General features: G+C 48.5%; 4 protein-coding genes across 4 annotated transcripts; 1 reads left to right on the top strand and 3 right to left on the bottom strand.

Moving 5' to 3' along the window:
- Nucleotides 1–641: 641 nt before the first annotated feature.
- P174DRAFT_439853 (uncharacterized protein) lies at nt 642–1,683 on the bottom strand. The gene is made up of 2 exons (XM_024826913.1): nt 1,462–1,683; nt 642–1,349 (listed from the first exon to the last, which is right to left on the bottom strand). The coding sequence occupies exons 1-2, from the start codon at nt 1,471–1,473 to the stop codon at nt 891–893; spliced, it is 471 nt and encodes a 156-aa protein (XP_024683826.1). The 5' UTR covers nt 1,474–1,683; the 3' UTR covers nt 642–890.
- On the bottom strand, nt 1,530–2,857 carry P174DRAFT_128287 (uncharacterized protein). The gene is made up of 8 exons (XM_024821093.1): nt 2,804–2,857; nt 2,711–2,731; nt 2,602–2,650; nt 2,453–2,537; nt 2,376–2,394; nt 2,287–2,301; nt 2,148–2,176; nt 1,530–1,764 (listed from the first exon to the last, which is right to left on the bottom strand). Exons 2-8 carry the CDS (start codon nt 2,711–2,713, stop codon nt 1,674–1,676), a joined length of 291 nt encoding a protein of 96 aa, XP_024683825.1. The 5' UTR covers nt 2,714–2,731; nt 2,804–2,857; the 3' UTR covers nt 1,530–1,673.
- A 5-nt stretch (nt 2,858–2,862) lies between these two features.
- P174DRAFT_458787 (uncharacterized protein) lies at nt 2,863–4,378 on the bottom strand (the record flags this gene model as incomplete). The annotated part of the gene is made up of 5 exons (XM_024829709.1): nt 2,863–3,008; nt 3,109–3,389; nt 3,450–4,013; nt 4,074–4,211; nt 4,272–4,378. The coding sequence occupies 5 exons, from the start codon at nt 4,376–4,378 to the stop codon at nt 2,863–2,865; spliced, it is 1,236 nt and encodes a 411-aa protein (XP_024683824.1).
- A 777-nt stretch (nt 4,379–5,155) lies between these two features.
- Nucleotides 5,156–10,132, top strand: P174DRAFT_449686 (ubiquitin-binding serine/threonine protein kinase VPS15; the record flags this gene model as incomplete). Its single annotated transcript, XM_024828869.1, has 4 exons — nt 5,156–5,528; nt 5,583–5,703; nt 5,750–9,732; nt 9,780–10,132. The coding sequence occupies exons 1-4, from the start codon at nt 5,315–5,317 to the stop codon at nt 10,130–10,132; spliced, it is 4,671 nt and encodes a 1,556-aa protein (XP_024683823.1). The 5' UTR covers nt 5,156–5,314.
- Between the last annotated feature and the right edge of the window lie 3,014 nt (nt 10,133–13,146).

Here is a 13,146-nt window from a genome sequence, read left to right as displayed (position 1 = left end):
GAAAGTCAGCGTGTGAAGAAACAAGGGAGTCCTGCAGGATGTGATGTAGGGAGACGGAAAAGCGGTTGGTTGATGGTTGCAAAGTTGATGCAGAGGATGTTGTTGTCGACGAGAAGAGAAGAGAGGAGACGAAGACGAAGAAGCAGGAGTACCACCTGGTCGAGCCGCTCCCCTCTCTTAATACCAGGAACAGGGGAAAGAGGGGCATTGCCTACAAAGTACCTTTACTACTAATAATGTCTCTTCACAACCAGGCTGCCAAGTAAATGTTTCAATTTACCAAAGTGACTCTATACCTTATCTATACTAACTAGAGATAACCGTTGGTTTGAGGATGATGGCGCTCGGACTACCGCAGGACAAATGAGTCAGTACTGCTTTGATTAATTCTCCAGGGGCCAATACTCTTCATATCATGTGGTGAGGATAGATATACTTGCAATGCCAAGGGAGATCATGAAAATCTTCAAATCACGCGAATGCCTCAGGCATACCTTTTAGGGTTAAGAAAGGAATTTCAACAAAGGCGCGATAAGAATAGACTTAAGGGGCAGAAGGTAATGACCGACAAGGTATTCCATAATTTCATGCATATTTACTTGTTTTCTATCCACAGACACTATCTGCATATTGGTACCAAGGCATCTAAGCAATAATAGTAACGACATCCGAAGGTCACATCTTGAACCATTGTTAGTAGTCAGACTTGTCGGTGGCCGGTGCTCGCGCTAGTCTTTTAGACTATGGGGCCAGCCATCAAGCCAGTGCGTGTGTCTATCTTTTTAGGTCGTGGTCTGTTCAAATGGAAGTCTGGAACTAGTCGACGGAGTAACTAGCCTCAGAATATCTAGCATGCTCTTATTTTCTGCTCTAATTACTGTTCCACGGTCTCACAGTCGATTTCGCTGGTGGAAAGCTACTGTAGCTGCCACGCGCTCCACTTGGGTGCGCAACCGTTCCAGCTCGTCGATCATATCCGCCAAGTCATTATGCCCGGCCTGATTTGGAGTCAGTCCACACACTCCGCGGGCTTCCGCACGCTGAGCCGCGTTGGTCGATGCCTTGGATTTCCCACAACCCAGCTGTGATGTATCGACTGTGGAGGCATGGAGCGGAGCGTGGTGCGTGGAGAAAGGGAAGTTAGCCTGGATGGAAGAGGTAGAAGTCGCTTGAGTAGGGGGAAATTGGTTGTTTTGTTGCGAAACATAGCGGCGGCTAGACTCAAAAGCCCAGATCAAGGCCACAAAAGGAAGGTGGGTTGCCCGGAGCAGAACGATGCGAACTCGACGGATATGCCCTGCGGACAGAAACAGCCTTAGGGGCCGAATGCAGAGAAGCGGGATGAGGTTCTGTGCCGTTTAGCATTGGTATAAAGTCTAATATAAGTAACCAAGCCAAAGTCGGTGGACTAACGGCTAAGTGGTGTTCATTGGGTATAGGTTAAACCACGATAGGACTTACCAAAGGTGGCATAAAATAAGTTAGTCTTCTAGAGTTGCTGCTTTCTAGGACGTAAATGGATAACCTATTGGCAACACATTAATACAGTTGGAGATCGAATCAGTAGGCGCGACAGGGGTGCGACGAACTGGAAACGATACTCTTCCCGCGCATGAGCCATGACCTATAATGCAGGATGATTTAGCAATCTGCAGATGAGATTTCAAAGCGAGTCAAAATAAACGCACCCCTTCTAGACTCATGCTCATCAAGCTAACCAGAGAGGAGATCAATAACAAATTTGTCATTGATACGAACAAGAGCCTGTCGAGTGTGGACGTTAGTCATCTCTTCGTTTGAGCTCTCAGCTTCTTCGCCATCCTTCCTTCTCGCTCCACTTTCAATGTTCATTCAGAAAGCTCCGTGTATATCCAATTGTCAGGCGGCTCGTTTGAGGGGTGACTGGTGCCGGGCGTCTAACTGCGCCAACCCCACACACCATACGCCCAGCAACAACGCGGGAAAAAACAAAATAATAATTAGAAAATGAAGACAAAAAGCAAATAAACCAATTAAAATAGAAGGAAGGAATAGAAAGGAAAGACGCCGATTCATAGCCACTTCAAGAGTGAACGTGATTTAATTTGTATGCGGTTGACTGTTCAAATGGTTCGTGTGGCGCAGTAGGAGAGGTATATCAAACTCACATTAAACCGTAGCCAAAGATCGGAGAAATCTAAGAAATTAGCGCGTTAGCTATCTTAACACGAGAGCCTATCGATTCTGCCAAACCCGTCGGCATCCTGTCACATCGTGGATGGCAGCCACTTAGAGCAACGGACTTACATCATATGCGATGTCCTAATAGCCAATCGATCAAGCCACCGTCAGTCAAGAATGTTCTTCTCCCACAAAACAACGACGAAGAAGCGTACAAATCCTAAGACACTCGATCTGCCTCGCATTGTCAGTCAAATGAGCGGTCGGAAATAGGGAATCTTCACCGACATACCCAAAGAATACTTTCACAAGAATCCATGACATTTGCCGCAGAGACAGTCGGTCACGGGCAAGCATAGTGAACGTCGTCAGGAACCCTGGTAGCAAGTTCAGCTCGCATGAGGCATAAATCGACATGACCTGAGCCCTTCAACTACTCACCAATGTACAAAACGACGACCACAGGAAGGAACCTGAAAAAGGCTTTGGTCTAGAACATATCAATTAGCCTTGTACCAATCGGCGTACCCCGAGATATTGAGAGCGGTACCATCTCTTTCAAAACAGGTATCTATGCGCAGCAGCTTGTCAGTATGTATTCCGGAAGGTGGTTCCCCAGCATGAAGAAGATAGTCCGGCGTACCAAGCTGCCAAAATACGGGTTCAAGCTCACTAGTGAGCAAATCCTGTGAATTGCTCATGTTAGTCGACGTTGTGAGCCGAGGCGCCAATCAATCGTCGGCGGTAGCTGAAGCCTTGCCTTGGAACCAAAAACAAAGCCTCCAATGACAGTATGTCGAATGATAAGTCCGTGATATAATCGCTCTCCTTAGCCAGACCAACGATACCTGCGAACCCTGATCAGTAAGGAGACCTAAAAACAGCGGTGCATACTTGTCGCCTTCGCCGGAGCTGGCCCAGGTATTGCTACAGGGGCGAATGACTCACGTGCGATAACGAAGGCAAGCCCAATGGCAATGATGCCCATGTTCCAGAGGCTCCAAAAATCCATCTGGTAGAAGAGCATCCCCGCATCGACCATGCCACTCAGTTCATCATAAGCAAAGGCAGCTATCCAGACATACATCAACGTCTCGAATATGCCTATGCCGGTAGGTTTCCTCTCAACAAGGACTGCGTAGTATAGGAACAAGAAAGAAACAAAAAAAGCGGCTTCAAACGCTTTTCGATACATTGGAACCCTTAATCTTGAGTATGGATCCGCAGTCCTGTAGCGCGGAACCCGAAAATATTAGTAAACCGTAAATGCTTGGAAGATTCTATCTTACCTTTTGTTGAAAAACTGAGGCTTCTTCTTGGAATGTACACTCAGTGAGTCCCAAAAAACAATCTCCCCATTCCAGATATCGTCTATCACCCTTTGAACAGCCTTCTGGCTGAGAAACTTTTTAGCATGGGCGATTGTTGCGATTTCCAGAGCGTTGAGACCGAAAAAGGGTGAGAAGGAATGAAGTTTGGGATCATCATAATACCAGCCCCGAGATCCCCGATTGTCCCCAGCGCAAGAGTCACCTTGGTGGCTTTTGCCGACAAAGAATCGGTAGAGGGACGAGGAAGAGCTCAACAATAGCGGAGTCCTTTCGCCCTCTGTTTCGTTGCCTTCATCTTCATGGGAGATTGATCCAAGTCCAGATGCACCTTGCTCGGCCTGTGAGATTGTTGCGGAATCTCGTCTGGGAGAGGGAAGCTCCTCAAGCAGTACATCTATCATCTCCCGTCGTGTGAGGTGACAAAGAAACTGCCAGGCAATGTATTCACACGCATAACCCCGACTTTCGTTCAACCCCCAATCGGAGTCGTTGTCTTCATTGTTTAACTGCCATTTCAAGATCCTAAGACAAGTGATCCTCAGCAGTCGTTCTTTTGCAAGATAATTTTCGTTCTCAACTCACATCAAAGCGGAGATAATCCAAGGATTGTGTGAATTCTCAGCCAGAGAGCCTATGAGGAGCCGGAGCTTGTGTCCATAGGCAGAAGATCTCAGCTGCTCAAATGTACATGCAACATCAGGTACAGCTACATTGAGGTAACTGGTGATATGCCAAGTTAGACCCGCCGATATAAGTTGGGCATATGCAAGCTGAACTTACTTCCCTAATTTTCGAATCACCTCGGCAAGACTCTCATTATCATCGATAATAGGAATCTCTGGATACTCATCACTAGTCGGTAAGACAGGTGTTGCCGTCGCATCCATCCTGGTGGACGCTGTTGGAAGTAATCGTTCAGTCTTTTTCGCAGATGCCCTTTCGAGTCTTGCGACTACCAGCTACTTTGCCCTCCCCAAAACAATCGCGACGCGACGAAGTGTCCTACAATAACCACGGATGACGTTATGTCACTGACGATCGGTATGTCAGTCGTTTGATTGTGTCAGTGAGAGAAACTCAGTTCAAGCCCTCGATACCGGCACTGGCCTTCTTATAGCCTACACCAGGTGAAGTATGATGCGGGGCTCATGTACCCTGACCCATAATTCATGAGCCGGACTGCGAAAATTGAAAGTCGTTCATATTATGTCGAGAGTGTGGAAAGCTCAGGGAGAAGGACGGCCGAGCTCTCTCTCTCACGAAACTGTTTGATTGGACGCCAAAGACTAGTTGGTGCAAATCTACTCCGTACTTTAGTTAACTTGCGGTGCTAGCTTATGTTAGACCACTTCAGAATCTTAAACGGTGAAACCTTGAAAGGGCTCTTCAACTCCAAGATGCGAAGGAAGATGTAATTGTTGGTAAACTCCTGGAATACTATTCGGTGGCGCAAGAACGAATCTCCAAGATCTAAGGTTGATTTTCTTGAAATTGATGATCTATCCAAAGAAAACAAGCAATTAATGGGTCAGACTTGGCCCAGTGATACGGTAACGGCACAATGGGCGTTGTAAGCAGTAGCTACACCGCCTGAAAGTCATGTGACCCCATCATCGCCGTCACCCGACTCTTATGTCAGGACATGATGATCAGTGGGCATCTATTCAGAGAGTTTGCGTACAGATCGCTTCAATATCAATATCAATATCAACTCTATCAACGTTGTAGGCTTGTGTCTCGGAGATTTGTTGAAGTTCTATCTACTCTTAGTGGATGAAATTCGTGATTCTTGTTAGCTCTTGAGATGAGTTCGTCGCGACACTATGGGGCAAGGCTACTCCCTCACAACCCTTTCAACGGGTTCGGCTGGGATAGATGTTCCCGAGCTATCAGATCTGATGTATGAGAAGTCTATGGGTGGTGGCCGGTTCATGAAAAGTATCCGAGCAAGACAGCAAAATGGCCTCGTTCTTGTAAAGGTAATCATGAAGCCTTACCCCAGCATGAAGCTAGAATCCTATGTCAAAGCCATCATTCGTGAGTTTGCTTTTGCCGTGCAACAGCTCTGGATATACTCTGACAACGTACTAGGGGAGCGCAAACTGCTTTCTGATGTCCCAAATGCTTTGAGCCATCAAAGAATTTTGGAGACCGGCACCGGGGGTTATCTGGTTCGCCAATATATTCACAGCTCTCTATATGACAGGATGAGGTATGCTTCGTACATATTATCTGCCAGAAATTTTCTGACCTCGCAGCACTCGACCATTTCCAGAAGAAATCGAGAAGAAATGGATTGCATTTCAACTTTTATGTGTCCTTCGGGATTGTCACTCATTGGATGTGTTCCATGGCGACATCAAGACAGAGAACATCTTGGTGACATCATGGAATTGGCTGTACCTCACGGACTTCTCCTCGTCTTTCAAGCCAACATTCTTGCCGGAGGACAATCCTGCAGACTTTTCTTTCTATTTTGACACCTCAGGGCGACGGACGTGCTATCTGGCCCCTGAGCGGTTCCTCGAGGCCGGCGAGGAGCCAGGGAATAGGCGTCTCAATTGGGCCATGGATATATTCAGTGCTGGCTGCGTGATTGCAGAGCTGTTCCTAGAAGCGCCAATCTTCACCCTAAGCCAGATGTACAAATACCGCAAAGGCGAATACAGTCCGCAACACAGCCAGCTGGTCAAAATTGAGGACCCGGAGATTCGAGAGATGATCCTTCACATGATCCAGCTTGAGCCAGAGTCGAGATATTCTGCTGAAGAATACCTGAACTTTTGGAAAAACAAAGCTTTCCCGGAATATTTCTACAGCTTTCTTCATCAGTACATGTCTTTGATGACAGACCCTTCGTCGGGGAGGGCGCAAGTGGAAGCGGAATCGGCAAACAGGGGCGAGTCAGATGACAGGATTGAGAGGGTTTACTATGATTTTGATAAAATCTCTTACTTCCTGAGTGCATCTTCGAAGCCTGTGAAAGATGGCTCCAGTCGCAGTAACCCCAGGCTTACTGGGAACGCGTTCCCGATCCACCTTGATCTCCCGAACTACGGGCCACAGGCTGCGAAGACTCAGCTCCGAACTGACGATGGCGTTCTGATCTTCTTAACGCTTGTCGTGTCTAGTCTGCGCAACACAGCAAGGGCATCTGCCCGAATCAAAGCTTGTGATATCCTGCTTGCTTTTGCAGAGAGATTGTCGGATGAGGCGAAGCTTGATCGTATTTTGCCTTACATTATGATCCTTCTAAACGACCGCACACATAGTGTGAAAGTTGCCGCCATTCGTACTCTTGCGCAGCTGCTGGAGATGGTGCAGGTCGTCTCGCCGGTGAACGCGTATCTCTTCCCAGAATACATCTTCCCTCGGCTGCAACCGTTCGTCTCTAGCTCTAGTTCCAATCCCAGCCCGATGGTGCGCGCTGCGTATGCCTCCTGCATCTCTTCACTAGCGCAATCTTCTCTGAGATTCTTAGATATGATCCAGGCTCTACGCTCTGATACTCGTCTTTCCGCCCTTATACCGGCAGGCTCCGAGCCAAGATGGACTGAGGATGCTACATTTCACAACCTCTATGACGTTGCGAGGGTAGACCTTCTCGAATATTTTGAGAACCATACCAAAGCTCTCCTTACTGACACTGACGCATCTGTCCGCCGTGCTTTCTTAGGCTCAGTGCCCAGTCTGTGTGTGTTCTTCGGCAACCTCAAGACAAACGAAGTGATCTTGAGCCATCTGAACACTTATATGAACGATCGGGACTGGATCTTAAAATGTGCGTTCTTTGAAGCAGTCGTCGGAGTTGCAGCTTACGTTGGAAGTACGAGTTTGGAGCAGTACATATTGCCCCTGATGATCCAATCTATGACCGAGCCCGAGGAATTTGTGGTTGAGAGAGTGCTTCGATCCCTGGCAGCGATGGCTGACCTTGGTCTTTTCCAGCGATCCACCACTTGGGAGGTCCTTCAGATCGTCGTGCGTTTCTTAGTTCATCCAAACACGTGGATTCGTGAAGCAGCCGTTTGCTTCATCGTCAATAGCGCAAAGCACCTGTCCATTGCCGACAAGTACTCAATCCTGGGTCCTCTCGTCCAACCATACCTGAGAGTCAACATTGTAGATTTCTCCGAAGAGAAACTGCTTGATGGTCTCAAGAAACCCCTATCAAGGAGTGTATATGACCTGGCCTTCGTTTGGGCTTCTAAAGCGGAGAAAGGTCTTTTCTGGAAGTCGACAGCTCGAAATGAAGTGTTCAGTGTGGGCGGCACTGATCATTTTCTTCCGAAGGGTGGCCAAAAGATCCCAAACTTCTCACACAACGCGCAACCCAAAAACGAGGAGGATGAGCAGTGGCTATCTAGGCTAAGGAACATGGGACTCGGTCCGGATGACGAATTCAAGTTGCTCGCTCTACGAAGCTACATTTGGGGTGTGTCTATGCGTCAGATGAAAGAGTCCCACAATGCGGTGTCCTCATTGAACAACGTAATAGCTTTGACTCAATACGGAGTGACACCTCAAACTGTCTTTTTTGATAAGCAACAGAGCGTCAAGCCCCAGGGCACTCCCTTACCCAAAGTTGACGATGCTGGATTGGGAGAACGCAAGCCGCACACTATCACCGATGCCCTGTTGGATGCGTCAACTACGATTGACAACGCCTCTCACACTCGTCGGAGACACTTGAGGACGCGCAGCCAGTTGCAGAGAGATTCAGGGAACGCCAATGATGCTCCAAGACAGGAGGCACATGACAATCTTCGCGCAGAGAATCCACATGGGCTCTCCCCGGTGGCATCGTCACCAAGTGCTGCACCAGAATCCCGGCCCCTATCCCCTCCCAACTCCGATGCGGAACGGAGAGGCAGCATAGGCAGACAGAGTCCGGGGCAGGACAGCCCGTCGACTCCAACAGAAGCGGGAAGTCCGGCTGTCAAAAACAATCATCTCACAACCCACGTGGAGAGGAAGTCAAGCGCGATCAATCTCCTCAATCGCAAAGAATCATCAAAAGCGTATGCGGAGACCAGTATGAGTTCGGCAAATGCATTTGGCAAAGTCGATGTGCCATCCCAGCGTCACTCACCACAGCCGTCAGCATTGACTCTGGCGCACGAAAAGAGAGCGCGACTCAATGAACCGCAGCACTACCGTGCTAATCATTCCTACGCAGGCAACGACCCGGTAATTCTCAGGCTGCTGGACAGCGTTTTCGCAGAGAATTACCCCACCGACCTTTTCGAACTTGGTCCGTTTGTCAAGGAGGCAGACCCTCGCCGTCCGATAAAGAAGGCCAGCGGCCACGGCGAGAACAAAGTGTGGAAGCCAGAAGGGAGTCTTGTTGCACTCTTTGGCGAGCATAGCGGACCGGTGAATAGGGTGGTGGTAGCTCCAGATCACGCCTTTTTCATCACTGCATCGGATGATGGGACCGTCAAGATCTGGGATACGACGCGACTCGAGAAGAACTTGACGCCCAGATCCCGCCAGACATATCGTCATTCCAGCGAGGCCAAGGTGAAGACGCTGACCTTTGTCGAGAACACTCATGCGTTCATTAGCGGTGCCACTGATGGGAGCATCCATGTCGTGAAGGTTGATTACCATAATGTCAATGAGACGGTTCGATACGGGAAGCTCCAGCTCGTACGTGAGTGCCAACTCCCGGCAACTGACGATGGGTCTGTCGAGTACGCGCTCTGGATCGAACATTTCCGCTCTGATGCACAATCCACTCTGTTGATTGCGACCAACACCTGCCGCATACTGGCTCTGGATATGAAGACTATGCTTCCCATCTATTCGTTGCAGAACCCTGTCCATCACGGAACACCGACAACGTTCTGCTGTGACCGAAAGCATAACTGGCTGCTAGTAGGGACCACGCATGGAGTTCTTGATCTCTGGGACCTTCGGTTTCGTGTGCGTCTGAAGGCCTGGGGTCTCCCAGGATCGGGTGCTATCCTCAGGCTCCAGGTCCATCCGACAAAGGGACGTGGGCGGTGGGTTTGCGTCTCGAGCAGTGGGAGTCGCGGCAACGAGATTACAGTTTGGGATATTGAAAAAGTTCGCTGTCGCGAGGTATACCATGCCGACTCGCCCGGCAGCAATGCAGTTGCCAACGGAGGACCTGCCGCCTCTCCAGTTGATAACGCCAAGGCGAAATCAGCCTTTGCCAGCACCAGAGACTATGAGGCCTGGCACGTCGAGAGCGACCGGCCGGAAGGAATGCTCAGTCGGTTCGGCACGGAGGGGCCATTGTCGGGGCCATTGAGTCCTCAGGACCATCGGCGGCTAGCACTCCTGCCGGTATCTGCGCCTTTGCCGTTGGCTATGACTCGCCGGAGGATGGCAAGGACAACAGCACCAGATGCGGATTTATCGTGTCGGCAGGTTGCGACCGGAAGATCCGCTTCTGGGACCTAGCTCGGCCCGAGCTTTCTACTATTGTCAGTGGTCAGGACATTGTTTCGGAAGGGGGGATGAGCGGCAAGCCACGCTACGAGTTATCTCAACCACTGCCGAATCTACTCGTGACTACAGAACACATTCCCGGCCCTCCAGCGGCTAACAGTGCGGGGAGCAAGGGCAGCAGCAAGAAAGGGGCGGTGCCAGGCTTCCACGTAGTACAGTGATCAGTCTGCAGCAGCAGCAATTACTGAAGAGTCATCTCGATTTCATCCAGGATGTAGCGGTGTTGAGGGTGCCATATGGGATGATCATCAGCGTGGACCGGGCGGGAATGGTGTATGTATTTCAATGAGCCATGTAACTAGATAGCTTGACTATAGATTTCCATCTCACAGCGATTGAAAGCTGCCGATGCTCGATGAGTAATTAACTCGTCGAGTTTGTCAATTTGCAAACCATTCGATCATTCAGGTAGTCTATAGAGCCAGAACTCCCATCCTGTGCTATACATGCCCCCTTCATTTCAGAAGGAGCAACTCTTGGAACTCGTTGAGTCGAAAACAAGTCATCCATCTCGATAGAGTTTCATCAACAAAATCAAAACAGAATCCAAGTTCCCAAGCTCCCAGTTCCAATTCTGGAATCCCGGAGTTGCCGGGCCATCCCTGCTGTCGATTGAGCATTGAGATTCAGTCGCAGCACAGAGTAATAAAGAGCAGGTGTAGGAGTGGATCCGAAGCGGGGATGGTGAAACGCTCGCTTGGTGGATAACTCATGGATCGGCAGTCGAGGGTGAGAACAACAACGAACTTGTACCTTGGTGAACATGGGAGTTTGTTTAGTTATTTCGACGGCGAGCTCCATTTGGCCGTGCTCTGCATGCATAAATATGATAGAAGGTAAGGATCAAGTATTGACTGTTTACTTGGGCGTCTGTGTTGACGAGAAACTTGGACGTACACGAGGAGTTTGACCATAGGACTACGTATGAGTTTGGATGGATACTTAGGGGCGGTTTGACTTATATTGCTGAAGGAAATCCTGCGAGAGGGATGTTTTATCTACGAAGCCAAGAGTACTCCGTACTTGCGTACGTAAAGTTCTAAAGATCCTGTGCTCACAGTCTGATTGTGGTGGCACCGTCTGGGGCAGAAATATATCTTGCGGTGTTTGTGTGTTTGTTATTCATACATAGTGTTAGAGCCCTCAGGGGTCGTCAGTCCAAAACATACCCGATCCAAAGAGCACGGCGTTTTGCCTGAGCATCGTGGTCCTGATTTGTTCTGATTAAAATATCATCTATTGATAGTTTGCAGTCCAGACTCGCTTCAGCGTTCAAGCTCAGGAAACCGTTAGTACCTGAGAACTAAGGTGTTGGCCTGGATCGGTACCTCTGCTCACGAACCACGGGTGCATCCTTGAATTTCCACCTAGACAGATGAGTGTCTCCATACAAGAGTCGCTGATGGTTCTCGATCGCTATCCATAAGTGCAAATGGTTACCAACAACAACTGAAAGGAGGAAATGAGATCGACGCTCCCAGATATTCGGCTTGCTGCATCAAAAACAACAATACCCAGAAAATAATGTCTCCGATCAAAGAGACTTTGACTACTGCAAGAACTCGGAACATACAAAGAAGTAACAGATCAGCAGGGCAAGTCAAGCACGGTATCCATGATAGGCAAGAATCTGCAGGCATCTCGAGGCAATCCGCACAGATAAACTTTGTTTTAATTATTATCGTCGGGACGAGGGATTGATCACAAACAGTGAGCAGTATGTTGACCATGGACCTTGCCTTTTGGAATACTCTAGACTCCGGAGTACACTGCAAGGTCTCTCAGATGGTGGTAATTGGCTGTAGACCCCTGTCTCTCTACCTATCTGCATCTCAGCGAGATGAGATCGAGTTGTGGGATAGACCGATGGATGACAGGCTTGTTATCAACGGGAGACCTACTACCCTTAACCACCATAATGCCACTCACCCTGGGACTTGGGACTTTGGGAGCATCATCAAGCAGCTATCAGTACGTTGGACGCTCACAGTCAGTCCCTCGAGTCCTTCGAGTCTGACAATCAATGATAATCGGATAATCTTGCCGGAATATGATACAGACAAAGTCACAAAAGACAACGGGCGATAGTTTGAATAGTCTACACGTCAAAAGATGGCTTGCACATGGTCATATTAGCCGGCGGTTACTACGTATTGCATTAATTTGTCTCAGAACCCCTGAATGTAACTTGGCATGGCTTGTCTGTCAAGTTGAGCTCAAAATTGAGATTCAGGTTTCCGAGTCCTTCTGTGGAGTCTATATGACAATATCCTATATTTATGAGGAATCGCTTCTCTTGGGTTCATGATGGATTTTCTCCGTACGGAGTACAAGAAAGGGAGACTCTCCTTCGGTCGGCGGGGAGAAATCCTGGTAGGACAATAATGAAATATGGTCGGGACAAGACAAGTTCATTCTTCTTGTTCTTTGATGATACAAGATCAGGTGGACATACTCTCTTTTCACAGTTAGATTGACAGTGTAGATTACAACGTCAGTCCCTTATTATCTGCCTTGTTTCTACTCCAAATACGGAGTATAAGACTCTGCAACGGATTCCGGAGTTTCAAAACCCGTGGAACGAGACGAAGAATCCAAGATCCATCTTCGCGTGGAAAATAAAGGAGGCCCCCGCATAGCTCTTAGTTGTATCGTCAAGAATTTTGTCGATTTGAAATCAGGATAGTTGGGGGTAACTCCGTCTGGTTCTACCACAGTCCACTGTACTCAAACTTAATTGATGCGCTGAAATCTGCAGAGACTCTAAATAGATATTCGCCCTCCTCTGTTCGACTATCAGTCTCTACCATTCGGGTCGAATATCAAATCGTTCAGCATCTGCAGCATTCGCTGGGCTTGATTCAAACCTTTAATCATCTTCCCCTATACCTGCGTACTTTCTTTTCTACTTCGTTGCCATCGTCGTCGTCGTCGGCTATTCTCCTCCCGTCATGGTCCCTGACTAGTCAAATCCACTGGCGCAGGAACAGACAGCAAACGACTCCGCAATCAGCGCTATCAAAGCGTGCTTTCACCTATAATGATCCCTTTATTATTTTTTTTCCGTGATTACCGTATGTGATATTTCAGTAAATAAAACTAGACCACCCTGGACTAGCACCACAGCAGACTGACTGCTCTGTACTACTACAGCTAGTAAAGTACGTACTCCGTA

The sequence above is a fragment of the Aspergillus novofumigatus genome (genome assembly GCF_002847465.1).
Source record: "Aspergillus novofumigatus IBT 16806 chromosome Unknown P174scaffold_3, whole genome shotgun sequence".
Taxonomy (NCBI): Eukaryota; Fungi; Ascomycota; class Eurotiomycetes; order Eurotiales; family Aspergillaceae; genus Aspergillus; species Aspergillus novofumigatus.
This window is presented reverse-complemented; position numbering and strand designations above follow the sequence as displayed.

Bases quoted from the DNA above. Each gene is read 5' to 3' on its own strand.
- P174DRAFT_128287 (XM_024821093.1), bottom strand. The intron at 2,538-2,601 runs GTGAGTAGTTGA...ACTTGCTACCAG, and splicing joins GGTCGTCGTTTTGTACATTG to GGTTCCTGACGACGTTCACT. The intron at 1,765-2,147 runs GTGAGTTTGATA...CACACTCGACAG, and splicing joins ATCTTTGGCTACGGTTTAAT to GCTCTTGTTCGTATCAATGA.